Raw genomic sequence first — 19,934 nt, 5'->3', positions numbered from 1 at the left:
TACTTTCTCATCTAGTGTAAAAAAATTGACAAGCATCTTTTATTTTCCTTGATTTAGAAAAGCACACCATTTTAGTTTTATCTGAGTTTAGTACAAGTCTCAATTTACGAAGATTCTTCTGAATAATTTCAAAAGCAGATTGCAGATCTTCTATGGCACTTGTCAAGGATGGGGCAGAACAATACAAAACTGTATCATCCGCATAAAAATGACACTTTGCTTTTGTTACATTCTGACACAAGTCATTTATATAAATAATAAATAAAATGGGACCCAACCATTTTGTATAAGTAATGAGTTTGAGGACACTCCATCAACCTGAACACTTTGTGTTCTGCCACTCAAATAGTTGGCAAACCATTTGACAGCTTTTGGAAACATTCCAATATCCACCAATCTCTGAGACAGGACATAGTGGTCAACTGTGTCAAAAGCCTTTGAAAGATGAACAGCGCAGCACAATAATCAGCAGCACTTTTCCGTGCTCGACCAGGAGACGAAAGTCGGTCTGCCCTAGCACATAGCTCCCTAACCTGTGTTGGAAGCCTCTGTGAAGACCACCTTCCTCCTTGAGACCAACCCCATGTCTTCACCAATCTAATAATGATTGGGGTCCTTCCAAGGGGCCAGTGCTCTGATGCAGCCATGGTCCACCTTGACGCGGAGGCGACCTGAACGCCATGTGCAAGCTGGGACCTGAGATTTCAGCAACTACTGTATAGGGCACATGTACAGCAGGCCTAATGGAAGTACTGGCGATGTAGAGGCTATAATGCCTAGCATCTTCTGAAAAGTTCTGCCACGCCCTCATTTGGGCTGAGTCTTGAACCAGTGAATTGGAGTGACTAACCTTGTTTCACCGTGTCCAGAAACCATTTTGACACGCTGGGGATGGCTTTCCAAGCCTCAGCCCGGGTAACTAGGCGCTTAATTATTTCGGGAGACGGCTCTCTGCGTTTGGGCAGGGAGCTGACGCCCACAGAGTTCGGAAGAGGAAAAGTGCAATTTTTTCGAGTATTTTTGTTTTTTATTTTATTTGTTATAACAGTGGTCAATTGCATGGGTGTGTGAACTTGAACCTGAAATTGCAACATTTACTCCAACAGCAGGAACTGAACAGAGTGTTTGGAGGGACACTCAAGACTTTTTGGAGGGTGGTCTGGCCGCAGAGAGACTTAACCCTCCCCTCTTCCTTCATGGCGGATCAGGATTGCTTCTGAGGTGCAGGGTCCAGCGTTATCTTAGGCTGGGGTCCCTGGCGCTTAGGAGGAATGCGTTTAAGGTGCTGGGGGAACTGTCGATGCTCAGGCAGAGGTGGCTGAGCTGTCAGCGCTGGCTGCTGAGTCGGCATTGTCTTCTGGTGACTCGAAGTAGCAGAGCTGGAGCATTTGGGCACTAAGTGGTGCATGCCCTGCGAAGACTAATGTGCTGCCGTGGATTGCTCCGAGAAGCTGTCAACCACGGGGCCGAAGAGACCAGTGGTGGAGATTGGAGAATCAAATAAGGCCTTGTCCGTGTCCTTAATTTCTGTGAGGTTGAGCCACAAGTATCGCTCCAGCACCACTAGGCTGGCCAAGGTTCTTCCGATGGCTTGGGCAGTGGCTTTCGTGGCGTGTGGGCCAGGTATGTGGTGCAGTGGGGGTCACGAAATGTGGCTGGATCAGGTCCAGACTCGCCCATAGACCGGAAGAGTTTTGCTTGGAATATCTGGAGGGCCGCCATGGTATGAAGAGCCGAGCCTGCTTGGCCAGAGGACGCCTAAGCCTGTCTGGCGATGGCTGAAGTCGTCCTGCATGGTTTAGATGGATGGGCCACTTTGGCCTTCCATCCAATGGCAGTGGGTAGACAGAGGTGCGCAGCCACTGCTTCCTCAATAGGGGGGGCTTCTCATAGCCTTTTTCCACGATGCCATCAATGGTGGTGAGAGCGGTGGAAGTGGAAGTACTTAGGCGGGCAGAGTAGGGGGTGCGCCACGACTTGGTTAGTTCGTTGTGAACTTAAGGGAAGAACGGCGCTGCAAGCTTGCGAGGGGCCTGTTGGTGCCCCGGCAGGAACCATTCATCCAGGCGGCTTCGTGTGGGCTCCTCTAAAGCAGGCCACTCGACTCAGAGCTCTTAAACAGCCTTTGATAGGACACGGAAAAGTTTGGCGTCGATACCTGCCTTGGTGTCGCTTGTTTCTTTAGACGGCGGGGTGCGGGGTCATCCACTGAGCTCGTACAATCCTCTGCGTCAGAAACAGCCAATGACAGACAGTCATCGCGAAGATACTCTTTAAATCCTTCCAAATTAGAAAATTTGCTTTTTTAATAATACAATGGATATTCGCTGGATTTCGCCACACAGTGAAATCAGCCGCAACGGGCTGTGTCAGTTGGCCTGATCGCACGACGATCAAATTCTGCTGGTTACTGTATCTGATGCAGGAAGGCACTCGTTCCGCTCCTTGGCTTGTTATATAATTCTTATAAAGGCTGAATATAATTATTTTCATATTAAAGAAGTTTCAAGAAAGAATCATAAAATCATAACTTGCAAACACACACAATTTGTTTGCACCCAATCATAGGAAAAAGAGAGAAAGGGAATCTCCTGTCTGTTCAGTTCCCTCGCATTATATAAATATATAGCAGACCCGTAATGCGCGTGTTGCCTTGGCAGACGCGAGATCTGAGCCAATAGATTCTTTATTGACAAGAACCTACATCCTCAGCCCAATCTGAAGAAGCGTGCTTCAGCAGCGGACGGGAGGATGACACGATCTGAAGAGAGAATGAGAGAAAGGGAAGGACCCGTCTCCCGCTCTTCTGCCAGATAGACTTGCGATATGCGAGACGAGTGCGAAGCACTTTAATGAAGAGCAACTCACAGTGCCTGCATTCGCCATTCTCTTGACATGATTCTCTTTTCTCTCTTTTTTTAACTTTCTTTTCGTGGTAGAGAAAGAGAGCAAGAAAGGCTTTATTCCTGCCTTTCATTAGGATCATTAGGATCACATCAGCTAAAAAATACCAAGGGTTAACTCTAAGCATGGTGAGTCCACTTTTAGCTATTAGGCATATGCCTATGCCTAGGCCGCAGCTGGAACCACTTTCCAGAAGAGATCAGATGTGCTCCTACAGCAGTCACATTCAAATCCAGACTCAAAACACATCTGTTTAGCTGTTAATTATGAAGGTTGTTTAATTAAATCATTTAATTTTGTGTCTGAATGTTTCTTCATTCAGAGTCAGTGAAGGAGATCAAACTCATCAGATTCTCCTGCAGCTTCATCATGACTGATTCACAAGGATCCAGAGATGGAGAGTTTTCTACTGGACAAAGGTAATTTCAACAAACACTGTTAAATACACACACAGATTAAATAAATATTTACAGAATTTTTTTTAATGTTTTTGCCTATTTTCTCTGTTTTTGTTTTAAAACTAACATGAAATATAAAAAAAAAAATGTAAATGAAAGTTGAATGTTTATATTAATATGGTTCCTCTCATAAAGAATGAACACAGTAATCTAAAGGATTAAACTGAATTTTTTCTCTGTTGCAGTTCAGTCCAGCAGAAGAGTTCAAACCCAGAGTCCAGCTGTGTGTCTATGAAGAGTAACTGGTCTATGAAGCCGCCACTAAAGTTTAAAAGTGGAAACACACAGTCTGATCTCAGGTATAGGGGTGAGGGGTCACAACCTAACGTGGGGCTAGTTGTAACACATATGTTTTAAATACTTCCACACGTGCTAGCATGACAAAACCTAAGCTGCGTCTCAATCAGCTCCCGAGCTTGTGAATCAGTATACCGTGTTCATGAATTCGGGCACCGGTAAGGACGCTGGCTCACGACACATTTCTGGCTATTATACACACATCTCGATTGCTCCTGTCTGCCGTGAGTGTTTTTGCTTCGGTGCTGTAAGCTCCGTCTTAGCCCCTCGTATTTCCTTGTTTTGAACCAGAATTTACTACAATTTCTAGTTGTTACTACAATTTCTAGTTGTTTATACTACTACTAAATACGGCTTGCCCAACATCGCTGGCTTCCGTTGCTACTAGCACAACACGGTAGTAATTCGCTAGCCTGCTAACGCGCCACCCGTGCGCTCAGCTATTTTTATTTATTTATTTGTCTCTCGCGCGCTCGCGCCTTTGAGTTCATAAAAGCTCAGGTGAGTAAGAATCACTCAACAAACACGGTGAGTAATGTCTTGTCCTGTTATTATCATGCGTCGCGTCTGAATGCGTTGTTGTTTTTGGAGCTCTATCGATTTGATTTATAATTCTTGATTTTTCTCGCTGCCTGCTGTGAGTGTGTTTGCTTCGGAGCTGTAAGCTCCGTCTTAGCCTCGTATTTCCTTGTTTTGAACCATCATTTACTACAATTTCTAGTTGTTTATATTACTACTAAATACAGCTTACCCAACCCTGACGCATAACACGCTAGTAATTCGCTAGCCTGTTAACGCGCCACCCTTGCGCTCAGCTATTTTTATTTATTTATTTTCTCTCGCGCCTTTGAGTTCATAAAAGCTCAGGTGAATAAGAAACACTCAACAAACACGGTGAATAATGTCTTGTCCTGTCATTATCATGCGTTGCGTCTGAATGCGTTGTTGTTTTTGGAGCTCTATCGATTTGATTTATAATTCTTGATTTTTCTCTTTAAACCCGCTTACAACGAACATTTTCTACTCTTCCTCACTGAGAAGCACTACTGCTCAAACCTCATTGTTACAACGCGGACTGTTGAGCAGACGCGTCTCAAGCCTATTAGTGATCCAACGCTGCATACTCTTAAAGGTTACGTCCGTGGATCACGGCTGAACGCGTCTTCTCCACACTCACTTATAAACAAACACTTTTTTTTTTTCGCCTATCGTGCGTCTACTCTACACCCCTACCACTAAAAAACCTCATAGTTACAACGCGGACTGTTGAGCAGACGCGTCTCAAGCCTATTAGTGATCCAACGCTGCATACTCTTAAAGGTTACGTCCGTGGATCACGGCTGAACGCGTCTTCTCCACACTCATTTACAAACAAACTTATAATATAAATTTGTATTAATATTGATAGCATCACTGGTAGCTTCGTTGCTAACTCACTGTCCATCTGTTAAAATGGCGAATATATCAGATGTAAGTAGTCTACCGCTTGGTGCAGGTGAGGACACATTTGAGCTTCACGCACTGCAGTCTGAGCTGGAAGCTGTTGAGAAACAGATCCACAACCTTTTATTGAGACAGGCCGAGCTGAGAGACCGGTGTTTGGCTCTTGAAACATCACGCGCCGACGCACACAAATCAGTGTTTAACGTTACTAACCCGCTGACTCCGACCGCGTCTACTCCGTGCGTTCCTCAGCATCGGTCGCAATCAGCCATGGTCTCGTTCACTCCGGCTCCAACACGCCACCACGAAGCCTGGGTGGTTCCGCAGCGGAAGACGCGAGTCAGGTTTAGACCAAGACTTTCTCCGACCCTCCCGGTTTTCGAGTTATCGACACAAAACCGCTTCTCCCCTCTACGCGAAACAGAACGCGATGCTGTGATCATCGGCGATTCCATCGTTCGGCACTACACGCTACGTTAGGTACAAGTAAGGTGCAAAGTCACTGCTTCCCTGGTGCTCGTGTTTCTGAAATCGCTGCTCGCGTTCCCGAGATCCTGAACGGTGACGAGCGCGTCGGAACTGTGGTCCTGCACGCGGGAGTGAACGACATCAGGCTGCGCCAGACGGAGATTCTGAAGAAAGACTTCAGGAATCTAATCGATACGGTACGCAGCACATCGCCTGAAACAACGATCATTGTGTCAGGACCGCTTCCCACGTACCGACTAGGGCATGAAAAGTTCAGCAGATTATTTGCGCTAAATGAATGGTTAATGTCATGGTGCAATGAGCAGAAACTGCTCTTTGTAAATAATTGGAATCTGTTTTGGGAGCGTCCTAGGCTTTTCCGTGCTGATGGCTTACACCCAAGCAGATTCGGAGCGGATCTTCTGTCAGATAACATCTCCAAAATGTTAAATACCCTTTGACTAGTAACCAAAAGTCCAAATCATAGTCTCTGCTGCACCAATTCAACTGATATAAATACTAGTGTAGAACATTGCATAGAAACCGTGTCTATTCCTCGTTTAGTGAGATCAAATAATAAATCTAATGCAGGATCTAGGAAAAATCTAATTGTTATTAAAACAGAAAATGTTGCTATTAGTAAACAAAAACTATTTCTAAAGCTAGGTCTTCTAAACATTAGATCACTCACACCTAAGGCAGTTATTGTAAATGAAATAGTCACAGATAATAGCTTCGATGTACTTTGCCTTACTGAAACCTGGCTTAAACCAAATGATTATTTCGGTATTAATGAGTCTACTCCTCCTGGATACTGTTATAAGCATGAGCCCCGTCTGATTGGCCGTGGCGGAGGTGTTGCAACCATTTATAAAGATATTCTAAATGTTACTCAGAAAACGGGTTATAAGTTTATTTCATTTGAAGTACTTGTACTAAATGTTACGCTCTTAGATGTTAGAAAAACATCCCTATTATCTCTAGCCTTGGCTACCGTATATAGACCGCCAGGGCCTTACGCTGATTTCCTAAAAGAGTTTGCAGATTTTCTCTCAGACCTATTAGTCAATGTCGATAAAGCATTAATTGTTGGAGATTTTAACATACACGTAGATAATCCAAATGATGCGTTAGGAGCTGCGTTTACAGATTTATTAAATTCATTTGGGGTCAAGCAAAACGTCACCGGACCAACTCATCGTCTTAATCATACACTCGATTTAATTATATCACACGGAACCGATCCAACCGATATAGATATCATTCCACAAAGTGATGAAGTCACTGATCACTACATGGTAACTTGCATATTACGTACTGCTGTAATATGTCATGCGGCGTCGCGTTATCAACCAGGCAGAACAATCCTCCCATCCACCATAGATAATTTCTCAAATTGCTTATCTAATCTGTCTCAGCTGCTGCCTGAACCCAAACAAACAGATGAACTAGAAGAACTAACTAGCACTATGAGCACCATTCTCTCTAGAACATTGGATGTGGTTGCACCTATTAAATTAAAAAAGGTCAGAGAGAAAAATAAAGCACCATGGTATAACAATACTACGCATGTTTTAAAGAGAGAAACCCGTATTTTAGAGCGTAAATGGAAACAAACTAATTTAGAGGTCTTTAGAATCGCGTGGAAAGACAGTATGTCACGTTATAAAAAGGCCCTAAAAGCTGCCAGGGCTGAGCACCTCCGCAAACTAATAGAAAATAACCAAAACAATCCAAGGTTTCTATTTAACACCGTGGCTAGACTAACAAATAAACAGACGTCACCCGAACAAAATATCCCGTTACAGTTCAGTAGTAATGATTTCATGAACTTCTTCACTGAGAAAATAGAAAGCATCAGAACCACAATTATAAACGTTCAATCTTCAATCGCGCCTTACAATTCAGCTTCAATTATCACCCCGAAAGAACAATTACAGTGCTTTACAACTATAGAACAAAAAGAGTTAAATAAACTTATCACTTCATCTAAAACAACAACATGTTTATTAGATCCTATACCAACTAAACTACTGAAAGAAGTGTTATCTGTAGTGGAAGAGCCTCTCCTCAATATTATTAACTCGTCTTTATCTTTAGGTCATGTTCCAAGAACATTTAAACTGGCAGTTATAAAACCTCTCATTAAGAAACCACAATTAGATCATAATAATCTAGCAAATTATAGACCCATTTCAAATCTTCCATTTATGTCTAAAATATTAGAAAAAGTGGTGTCCGCTCAACTGGGCTCTTTCTTGCAACAAAATGATATCTATGAAAAGTTTCAGTCTGGATTCAGACCGCATCATAGCACTGAAACTGCGCTCGTTAAAATCACAAATGATTTACTTTTAGCTTCTGACCAAGGCTGTATCTCAATACTAGTTTTACTTGATCTTAGTGCTGCGTTCGATACTATAGATCACACAATACTCTTAGATCGACTACAAAATTATACTGGTGTTCAAGGACAAGCACTAAGCTGGTTCAAATCATACCTATCTGACCGCTACCATTTTGTCTATTTAAATGGAGAAAAATCGATCATAACTCCAGTAAACTATGGAGTGCCGCAGGGATCTGTATTAGGCCCTCTGTTATTTTCAATATATATGATGCCACTTGGAAATATTATAAGGAAACATGGAATTAGTTTCCATTGTTATGCTGATGACACTCAAATATATATTTCATCACGGCCGGATGAAAACGCTACATTTTCCAAATTGACAGAGTGTGTTAAAGATATAAAAGATTGGATGACGCGTAATTTTCTTTTATTAAATCCAGACAAGACAGAGGTAATACTTATCGGTTCAAAAAACCGCCCACAAAACCTCGCACAATACAACTTTAACATCATAGGATGTCCTGTTACTTTATCCTCTACAGTAAAAGACCTGGGTGTTATACTCGATTGCAACCTGTCTTTTGAAAATCATATTTCTTATGTTACAAAAACAGCCTTTTTCCACCTTAGAAACATTGCTAAGCTACGTAATATGCTATCAGTTTCTGATGCAGAAAAGTTAGTTCATGCATTCATGACCTCGAGACTGGATTACTGTAATGCTTTATTAGCTGGTTGTCCTGCATCCTCAATAAACAAGCTACAGTTAGTCCAAAATGCCGCCGCTAGAGTTCTTACGAGATCAAGAAAATATGATCATATAACACCGATTTTATCATCACTGCATTGGTTACCTATAAAGTTCCGTATTAATTACAAGGTATTGCTACTGACTTATAAAGCCCTAAACGGCTTAGCTCCAGTCTATTTAACGGATCTTCTATCGCCCTATAATCCATCGCGCTCTTTGAGATCACTAAATTCAAGGCTTTTGGTCATACCTAGGATATCCAGAACCACCAAAGGAGGGAGAGCATTTTCACATTTGGCTCCAAAACTCTGGAATAGTCTTCCTGATACTGTTCGTTGCTCAGACTCGCTCTCCCAGTTTAAAACTAGATTAAAGTCGCATCTCTTCAGCCAGGCATTCATATAATCCTACAGTTCAAACTACAATCCGGCCTCTATCCAATGCCAGAGGAGAACTGGCCCCCGACTGAGCCTGGGTTCTCCCAAGGTTTTTTTTCTCCATTAAGGCACCTGATGGAGTTTTAGGACACCATTAGGTCACTTGATGGAGTTTTTCGGTTCCTTGCCACTGTTGCCTTTGGCTTGCTCAGTTGGGGATATTTTGGGGATATTTAATTTAATTTTATCAATCAATAAATTCCTCTTGAAACAAACTTTGTTGTATTATTTTAATTTAATACTGTGAAGCTGCTTTGATGCAATCTGTATTGTGAAAAGCGCTATACAAATAAACTTGACTTGACTTGACTTGACTATTGCTGCAAAGATGGCATCGTCTGCACCATTTCCTAACTTCTTCTTATTTGCTCTGGGCGATCCCGCGATTCCTTTCAAGACATGGGAGCGGATGTTCCAGAATTATCTACTAGTGATCGACGTTGAAGGACAGAAATGGTCGGAAGCCAGGAAAAGAGCCCTTCTGTTACATTGCCTGGGCACGGAGGGGCAGAGAATATTCTACACATTACCAGAAACGGGCGATACAATGACCGCAGCTATTACTGCTTTGCATGCTCATTTTACACCCAAGTTGAATGTGGTCATGGAGAGACACACATTCCGGAAAAGAACTCAGCAAGCTAGTGAGCCTATAATTCAGTGTGTTGCTGCACAGAGAGAACTCTCGTCTACGTGTGAGTTTACAAATGCAGATGATATGATTCGTGACCAGCTGGTTGAAAGCGTCATTAATCCGCGTATCCGAGAGAGGCTGTTGCTGCATGATAAGTTAACATTAGCGGATGCTGTTACAATTGCACAACAAGTCGAATCTGCTGGAGAGCATGCTAAAGCGTTTTCGAGTACACAGAACTTTTCCGTACAGACTGTGAATATGCAAAGAAACGTGCGTGGATGCGGCGCCGGGGAATCTAAAAATAGAATGGCTGGCGCGCGCCCCACTGCTTCATTCACATCGCCTCGAACGGTGACGTCACGTACCTGCTTTCGCTGCGGATCAGATAAACATCTTGCAAATGCAGAAGAATGTCCAGCAGCCAAGGTAACATGTAAAAATTGCAAAAAAAGAGTGTCTGTAGAACGACGCAAACTCACACAGTGCATGAAGTTGTAATGCCAGAGTACACTCTACTGCTACTACAAGATAAGGATGTAAGCATTAAACTGCACTGTACTGTTCAAGTCGAAGCCGGTGCGGTTCAGAGGCCTGTCACGCTGACTGTTAATACTGGTGCTTCTGTTTCAGTTCTGCCAAAGAGCATGTATGATGATTACTTTGGGGAAGTACTTTTAAAGCCACCTGCAGCCTGCTTAGTCACTTACTCCCGTACTCCAATTAATGTGATCGGCTGCTTGCATGCAACTGTAGTAAAAGACAGCCGCAAATGCTCAGTGAAATTCTATGTGGTGGATAAAGGAACTGCATTAATGGGCATGGATCTCATAACAGCTCTTAAACTATGCATTAAAGGAGATACAATTTTGTCAGATCATGCTACATCCTCCACAGCTTTCTGTTCAAGTGGACTCAGTTGGCTGTGTTGCAGGATTTATGCATAAAGTCAAAGTTGCAGAGTCAGCCGTGCCAGTTCGACAGAAACTCCGACGCCTTCCCTTTTCTGTGAGAAAAGCCGTGTCCGCTGAGTTGGACAGACTACTTTCTGCTGGAGTTATAGAGCGAATTGATGCATCCCCATGGGTGTCACCGATTGTGGTTACAATGAAAAAGACTGGTGGCATAAGAATGTGTGTAGATCTCAGGGAACCGAACAAGGCTGTAGTAATAGACAGTTACCCCCTGCCTCACATGGAGGAGTTATTGACTGCTTTAGCTGGATCTACCATCTTCTCCACAATTGATCTTGAGAGTGCATATCATCAAGTGCCTTTACATCCCGAGAGCCGTGATTTAATATCTTTTATCACGCATGAAGGACTGTTCCGGTTTTGCAGGGTACCGTATGGTTTGGCCTCAGCACCGTCGGTATTCCAAAAGATGATGGAGTGCATACTCAAAGGTGTACCAAACGTGCAGAACTACCTTGATGACGTCATTTGCTTTGGACGCACAGCAGCGGAGCACGACGCTGCGCTGAACACAGTACTGAGCCGACTAAAGGAGGCTGGGTTACGGTTGAACGAACAAAAGTGTCAAATTAGGCAAAAGAGCTTGCGCTTTCTGGAACACCTGGTTACAGCACAAGGAGTTCAGCCAGATACTGAGCACTTACAGGCAATCGTACAAGCTCCAGCTCCTAAGGATGCACCAGCCCTACGTTCGTTCCTGGGTATGCTCTCATGGTATAATAAATTTATACCCAATTATGCTACTGTTGTTGAACCCTTACGGGCATGTATTCGCCAAGAGGGACCATTTCAGTGGAATGAGGAAACGGAGAACTGCTTTGTCACTGTGAAGCAATTGTTGCTTGCAAGTTCAGCATTGGCATTGTACGACCCTAATTTACCATCCATTATCTCGACAGATGCATCAGATTATGGCCTTGGTGCCGTGTTCACCCAGATTCACCCAGACAACACAGAGCGGACAGTTGCTTTTGCCTCCAGATCCTTAACTCAGGCTGAGAGGAAATATGCAACAGTGGAGAAAGAGGCTTTGGCATGCGTGTGGGCGGTAGAAAAGTGGAGGACCTATCTGTGGGGGCATAAGTTTACACTACAAACCGACCATCAGGCTCTAACGACACTTCTTTGTACAAAAGGAGCAGACAGGGCGGGAATGCGCATAGCTAGATGGGCTGCGCGCCTGTTATGCTTTAATTATGACGTGGTCTATCGTGCAGGTTCATTGAACTGTACAGCTGATTGTCTTTCAAGATTGCCCTTGCCATCTACCACAGACATGGACTCGGATGCAGAACCTGAGCTAGTTGCGTTGCTGTCAATGTCTCTTACGTCTGTTACTCCAAAGGAGTTTGAGTCTGCTTCTATGGCCTGTTCTGAGCTATCTGCCCTGCATGCTCAGATTGAAAAGGGTTGGCCAGCTTCAGCGAAAGCCCTGGATTCCCCGCTACAACCGTACTTCAAAATGAGACATGAACTTTGTGTGACAAACAATCTAGTGTTCCGGGGTTCACGGTTGGTGGTGCCAGTGACATTGCGTAGAACCATGGTCACTTTAGCACATGAGAATCATCAAGGCATAGTAAGGACCAAGCAGCGGTTGCGTGAGCTGTATTGGTTTCCAGGAATAGATGCTATGGTTCAAACCCAGATTGCAGCATGTTCGTTGTGTCAGGAGTCAGACAGGACGGCAAAGACTACTGCTTCTCCATTACAGCCGGTGCCTCTTCCTGACGGTCCATGGTTAAAGTTAGGTTTGGACATAGTAGGACCTTTTGAGACAGCTGCTCATGACTGTAAATATGCCATTACACTGACCGACTATTACTCAAAATGGCCTGAAGTGGCGTTTACGCCTTCCATTACGACAGCTGTCGTCATTGGATTCCTGAATTCGGTTTTCAGTAGGCATGGAAACCCTGAGTGTCTGGTAACAGATAATGGACCACAACTTATTTCTTCAGCCTTTACCGCTTTCCTGGACGAACGAAATATTGCACACACCAAAACATCTTTATACCATCCTGCGGCTAATGGAGCTGTGGAAAGGTTCAACAAGGTTCTTAAGGACTGTGTGCAAATGGCCATTTTGCAAAAACAACCGTGGAAACAAACAGTTTTGGACTTTTTGCAAACGTATCATTCTACTCCACATGCAATGACTGGTGTTTCACCATTTGAACTGTTGTACGGCAGGAAAATGAGAACCAAACTTACGATGTTCACATCTCACTCCAGTTACACAGGGGACCAGGAAGTTAGACAACGAGTGTCAATTCGTCAAAACAAAATGAAGCAATACTCTGATGCGAAACGTCTGGAAGCCGACCTCAGATCAGTCTGCTGATGTCTCAGTTGCAAATGTTCCGAACACTGAACAGAGCACAGGAAAACGTTCAGTTCGACAGTGCAAACCACCTTTTTGGTTGAAAGACTATGAGACTAAATAAGAGCATACAGTGGTTATATTACTGACTGTATGTAGGTATAGCGCAGATGGAGATTGAATGTTATGCAGCTTTTGCAGCGATTTTTATGTGAGCATATCAGTGAACACCCCTGACCACTCGGTGAGTTTCACGTCTTTGTAAACGAAAGTTGAATGCGTTTTAGGAAGGATTGTTCCAGTGCACATATGCAGCCATTCTGGAGGTGGGGGGGAAAGCGAAAGAAACCTAAAATTCTCGGGACAGCAGCAAGTGTCCAAATTTTTATCTTAACTGTTCTATTTCATCAGAAACGATCTGTAAACAGGGCTTTAAGTGTAAAATACCGAACTTGTCCTTTAACGTAACCCCAGTTCCCTGAGATAAGGGTACGAGTATTGTATCTGCTAGATGCGATGGGGAAGACTCCTTTTTTCAGATTACTGAAGCCTTTTATAAAATAATGCAGTGCTACTGCACAGCCATAACAGTTCAGTGATCTACACGCACGCTATTGGCTGATCAGTTTGAACTGCACACATTTATGGTGGAGCAGCGTAACTGTGCAAACTAATCAGCACAGCCCGCCGATCCGAGCGCAGAGGCCGCTAGAAGGGGCGGGGCACCTGCCTAAAAAAGCAGCTCATTTCGTCATATGATTCAGGTTGAAACGACTGAAGTGACGAACGCCGAGTCGTGTGTGTCAAAGCATGGCGGTCTACTGTTAAATACACATACACACAGAGATTAGATAAATATTGACTATTTTCTCTGTTTTTATTTTAAAACTAACATGAAATATAAAAAAAAAATGTAAATGAAAGTTGAATGTTTATATTAATATGGTTCCTCTCATAAAGAATGAACACAGTAATCTAAAGGATTAAACTGAATCTGTTCTCTGTTCCAGTTCAGTCCAACAGAAGAGCTCAAACCCAGAGTCCAGCTGTGTGTCTATGAAGAGTAACTGGTCTATGAAGCCGCCACTAAAGTTTAAAAGTGGAAACACACAGTCTGATCTCAGGTATAGGGGTGAGGGGTCACAACCTAACGTGGGGCTAGTTGTAACACGTTTTAAATACTTTCACACATGCTAGCATGACGAAACCTAGGGTGCGTCTCAATCAGCTCCTGAGCTTGTGAATCAATATACCTTGTTCATGAATTCGAGCACCGGTAAGGACGCTGGCTCACGACACGTTAGGAAACTGATGACTCCATTTCCGGCTATTATTATTATTATTATTATTATTATTATTATGTTATTTAAACTATGTTATGATAAATACTTTGTTTGTTACATATACATGCAACATTTCAGCCTTAAATAAATTATAACAGTATAAAAAGTAAATTTCATACTGAAGTTGATTTTCTATCTCAGTTTAGTGTTTATATACAACGAGACAAGTTTATCTCTAATCTGTTATTTGGCAGTTTAGATCTAACCAGCAGAAGACACTATCCGGGTGTAAATCCCAGTTGCACAGGCGTTGTAACACTGCGTTACAATGAGCTCCTAGTCATAGCACGGCGGTCTACGCAATACCCGTTCCCTTATTTCAGGGAACTGAGGTTATGTAAATAACAAGTCCTTCCCTTTCAAATGGTCACTTCGTATTGTGTCTGCTAGACGCCATGGGGAACCAATCCAATTATGCCGTGCTATGTTCAAGCAGAACGACATGTTCTATGACCCCAGTCGGGGACACTTGGACAAGGCCCCCGAGGGCAGAAGGGCTACTGGGGCAATCTTGCCCTGAAGAGGGTTGAGAGATTGGTCAGACCCTCTAAGAGTAATGGTGGGCTGGGCTCATTCAGAGGCTAGCTCCAACTATACAGAGAGGATATGTGCCTGTAGCGCAGGGCCCTCCAGGTTATAAAATCTGGCAAAGATGGACGCGAGGACCAGTCAGCTTGCCAATAGACATTCCCACTGGACCATGCCTCTGGTGGAGTGTGCTCTGACGCCGATGGGGCATTGGAGGCCCATTGAAACGTAAGCTAAAGCGATAGCGTCTACTATCAAGTGGGATTATATTTGTTTTGTGACCGGAAGCCCTTTGGTGCGGCCACTGAAGCTTACAAAGAGCTGCTCCGACTGTCTAAACTGTGCAGAGCATTCTATATATGCACTTAGGACAAGTAGCCGGGCAGAGCAGGTGCAATTGTTACTCGTTTTCCGACGTGGAAAGAGCAGAAAGCGAAATTACTTGTGCTTTGAACGGAGCCGAAAGCACTTTGGGTACGCAGCCGTGCCTTGGCTTGAGAGCGACTTTAGAGTCGCCTGGTCCAAACTCAAGGCAGGAAATGCTAACAGAGAGCGCTTGAAGGTAGCCTACTTGCTTGACCGATGCTAAGGCTAGCAGGAGTGAAGTCTTGAGCGAGAGTGGCTTCAATTTGGCTGACTGTAGAGGCTCGGCTCTGAGGACCGTTGATAGGTCCCAGGAGGGTATGGTAGGAGGGCAAAGTGGGTTGAGCCTCCTCGCCCCCTTCAGGAAGCGAACAATCAAGTCGCTTCTACCCAACAATAGGACGGCCACTGGAGCATGGATAGCTGCAAAGCAGCCACTTAGACTTTGAGCGTGGAGGGGGTGCGACCCTCATCCAGTAGCTCATGTAGAAATTAAAGTACCAGCGGTACTTCGTATAATGCAGGGTCCTGGCTCCAGGCTGAGCACCAGCTGGAGAAGATGGACCACTTAAGGGCATAGAGACATCTTGTGGACGGGGCTCTAGCCTCACAAATGGTGCTTAGGACTCTCGCTGGGAGGCCCGACAGCTCCCGTCGAGGGGCTACACATGGAGGGCCCTTAGCTTGGGACGGGGGGTTCCAAATTATCCTGTTCACCTGGGAAAGGAGGTGATGTGTAAGCTAGATTTATGCCTATTTTTTCACATCTTCATGGACACCACAATGATTTCCGATTTCTCGTGTAGAATATTTTTCCTTGTAATTATGTATGGTTTGCAAAAATGGCAACTGCTGCATCTGTGTAGATGAGAGAATCAAAGTGTATGCGCGTTGTGCACACGCTACATTATGGCCAAGTATGCGCCCTTAAAATAGCATCTGAATGTGCCACCTTTAGACTAGGTTTTTCCTGGTCAGTGGCGGAATATTTTTCTGGAACTGCAAAATAGCACCAGGGAACGTTTGCGCTGGAACACGCCTCCTCTTTTCGCTGAACCGCCCCCGGGAGCGCAAGTTCATTCCCTAATTTACCGATGTCCATCTGTGGAGGGAAAAGTGTGCTGTGCGTTGGGTGCTAATTAGGAATGATACATGCGTCGGTGTTTTAAATCAATTACGCTGGGTGCAAGATAGGGTGCGTAGTTTCATATCAAAAGTAACCTGCTCTGCCCTGCCTGTCTGTGTTGTCAGTGTCCTCTTTGTGATGTATTTTTCACTGCGTGAGAACATGGTTTGGCTTGTCGGACATAGCAACAGTAACTAAAGGGGGCGGGTCTTTGCGAACGGTCAATTGACAGTAGCCCCACTTACATTACAAAATGTAGCAATTGCTGCTGTTTTGCAAAATGTCCCTTTGCTCCACCTGGCGGTCATTTCGAGAACGACTTTGAAATGGGACTGGATTATTTTTGCCACAAATGTACACAAATGTGGCAAACGCTGCAGTAATAGGCATTCTGGTTGACTGCCAACTGTATGCATCACTCAGATCCCATGGGCGTACTAGTGCAAGGATTTGTTTCAGGGTTAACATCTTGAACGGCTGTTTCACAAGGGCCTAGTTCAGATGTCTGAGATCTAGGATGGCCCTGAGGCCACCATCCTTTTTCGGAACGAGGAAGTAGCAACTGTAGAAGCCTGACTCGCTGTGTGGAAGGTTTCCTTTTGCCAGTAAGCTCATTACTTCGGTGAGAAGGACGTGAACCACTTTCCTCATCACCAAAGTATTGAATATGCCCGCGAAGCGGGGTGGTTTGCGAGCGAAATGGAGCGAGTAACCTTGTTCTATTGTGTTCAGTACCCAGGGATGGCATGTCAACATTGCAAAGTTGTTACAACACTCCCTGGTCTTTCCTAAGACAGAAGTTTCAGTAAAACTGCACAACATTTTTAAGTATGTATTCTTTTTATTTTACTTTTTAAAACCAGTTCGGTCCAGCAGAAGAGCTCAAACCCAGAGTCCAGCTTTGTGTCTATGAAGAGTAACTGGTCTATGGAGCCACCAGAAAAGTTTAGGAGTGGAGATAATCTTTCTGATCTCAGGTATATAATTTCTATGTTATGCTTATAGTATTAGATTTTTTATTAAATTTATATTATTAATATACAGCAGTTTAATGATCTGGATTTGAACCAAACAATTCTTATTTCAAATCCTGTAAGTTTCAGTCTATTAATGATTATCATTGAGCTCTTGTGTGAAGCTCTATGTATTGTATTGTTAATACATTCACACACTGTAAAAGCTGTTGGTCTGTTACTCAGTTAATGACACAATTACATCAATATCAGTGTGTCTGATTCTTTACCCTCTTCATTCTGATTTAAGGTCAAATCTTCCATCCAGACCAGTTAAAAACAAAACTGTGTACAAGCCTGTGATTAAACCACAAGACTTTAATGAAAGCATGTATCCTGGTTTTAGGTCAATTGTAGGACTTTTTGTTGTTGTTTAATTTTAGGTGCTGCAATTCACATCGCTCAAACACATGATTAATAATTGAAACATTTCAGAAACCTAATGATGTTCTGTGTCCCATAATACAGCACATGTTTTAATGTATGGTTATTTACTTCTCTGACTTGTGTAATAATCTGGTATATTAATCTTACAGCCATGACTCTAATCCTGCTGAAGTCCTCAACACATTGAGATCAAATCTGAGAGAGAAGTTTGAGTGTTTGTGTGAGGGAATATCAAAGCAGGGAAACCCAACACTCCTGAATGAGATCTACACAGAGCTCTACATCACAGAGAGTGAAAGTGGAGAGATCAATAATGAGCATGAGGTGAGACAGATTGAGACACAGTCCAGGATAGCAGAAACAGAGGACACACCAATCAAATGCAGTGACATCTTTAGAACTTTTCCTGGACAAGACAAACCCATCAGAACTGTGCTGACAAAGGGAGTCGCTGGCATTGGAAAAACAGTCTCCGTGCAGAAGCTCATCCTGGACTGGGCTGAAGGGAAAGAGAATCAGGACGTCCAGCTCATATTTCCACTTGCTTTCAGAGAGCTCAACTTGATGAAGGACAAAACACTCAGCCTTTCAGATCTTCTTCATGTCTTTTTCCGTGAAACAAAAGAAATGGACATATCAAGTGATAAGTATAAAGTTTCATTCATCTTTGATGGTCTGGATGAGTATCGTCTGTCTCTGGATTTTCAGAGCGATGTGAGGTTGTGTGATGTGACTGAATCAGCCTCAGTGGACGAGCTGCTGATGAACCTCATTGTGGGGAATCTGCTTCCCTCTGCTCTCATCTGGATCACCTCCAGACCAGCAGCAGCGGATCTCGTCCCCTCTGAGTGTGTCCATCGAGTGACCGAGGTACGAGGTTTCAGTGACACACAGAAGGAGGAATACTTCAGTAAGAGAATCAGTGATGAGAGTCTGGCCGACAGTATCATCTCACACCTGAAGTCATCAAGGAGCCTCTTTATTATGTGTCACATCCCAGTGTTCTGCTGGATCTCAGCCACTGTTCTAGAGAAGATGTTGAGTGAAGCAGAGAGAGGAGAGATTCCCAAGACTCTCACTCAAATGTACACGCACTTCCTGATCATTCAGACCAACATCAAACATGAGAAGGACTATGAGAAGAAAGTGAAAGATGAAGACATGATTGTCAAACTGGGGAAACTGGCTTATCGGCAGCTTGTGAAAGGCAACCTGATCTTCTATGAGGGAGACCTGAGAGAGTGTGGCATTGATGTGACAGAAGCATCAGTTTACTCAGGATTGTGCACTCAGATCTTCAGAGAGGAGTTGGGCTTGTATCAGGGGAAAGTCTTCTGCTTTGTTCATCTGAGCATTCAGGAACATCTAGCAGCTCTATATGTGCATCTCTCCTTTATCAACAATAACATCAATGTGTTTGACCAGATTACCAAACCAACTAATAGAGGCAAAGTTTCCCTATCTGATCTCCATCAGAGAGCTGTGGATGAGGCTTTAGACAGTAAAAATGGGCATCTGGACCTTTTCCTTCGTTTCTTTCTGGGTCTGTCAGTGAAGTCTAATCAGAGTCTCTTACAAGAACTAAAGACACAGACAGCAAACAGGTCTCACAACAATGAGAAAACAGTTGACTATATTAAAGAAAAGATCAGTGAGAATCCCTCTCCAGATAAATACATCAATCTGTTTCACTGTCTGAATGAACTGGGAGATCTTTCTCTAGTGAATGAAGCTAAACCTCATATGAGCTATGGAGGATTACGTGATGTGAAACTCTCCTCATCTCAGTGGTCAGCTTTAGTGTTTGTGTTGTTGTCCTCAGAGGAGACACTGAATGACTTTAACCTGCAGATCTTAATTGGAGACAGAAATGATCAGTAAGTAACACTGAGTACAATCATTACAGTCTAAAACATTATGAACAAAGAGAAACTAAGAGATCAGAGGTGTTTAAATCACAGGGCACTGATTGATTTCTGGGATATTGTACATTTGTACATTAATATGCGAATGTTTCTCAAACTGTGGCTGTGTCCTAGTAAGGCTGCATATCTCGACTGCCACGTCATCAAGCGCCTCTGAAGGCCGTCTCAGTTTGAAGGATCTTTTGAAGACAGACTTAATTTTGCATC

General features: G+C 43.6%; 1 protein-coding gene across 33 annotated transcripts in view; it reads left to right on the top strand.

Annotated features, from left to right (window-relative positions):
* LOC309506206 (NACHT, LRR and PYD domains-containing protein 3-like) overlaps nucleotides 1-19,934 on the top strand; it is a 231,371-nt gene that overhangs the window by 1,661 nt on the left and 209,776 nt on the right. For 4 of the 33 annotated variants that reach the window (XM_082179891.1, XM_082179869.1, XM_082179882.1 and 1 more), the window contains exons 1-3: nucleotides 3,103-3,323; nucleotides 3,548-3,661; nucleotides 14,053-14,166. In XM_082179891.1, coding sequence (XP_082036017.1) covers nucleotides 3,211-3,323; nucleotides 3,548-3,661; nucleotides 14,053-14,166 — 341 coding nt within the window. In that variant the 5' untranslated portion in view covers nucleotides 3,103-3,210. Of the gene's footprint in view, nucleotides 1-3,060; nucleotides 3,324-3,547; nucleotides 3,662-14,052; nucleotides 14,167-17,265; nucleotides 17,380-17,665; nucleotides 17,762-17,951; nucleotides 19,680-19,934 lie in introns of those variants that run through there. The other 29 variants (XM_082179874.1, XM_082179904.1, XM_082179889.1 and 26 more) reach the window with 24 other exon arrangements.

This window comes from Leuciscus leuciscus (genome assembly GCF_965113295.1).
Source record: "Leuciscus leuciscus genome assembly, chromosome: 9".
Lineage (NCBI taxonomy): Eukaryota > Metazoa > Chordata > Actinopteri > Cypriniformes > Leuciscidae > Leuciscus > Leuciscus leuciscus.
Note: the sequence above shows the minus strand (reverse complement) of the source record. Positions and strands in the feature narration are given on the sequence as shown.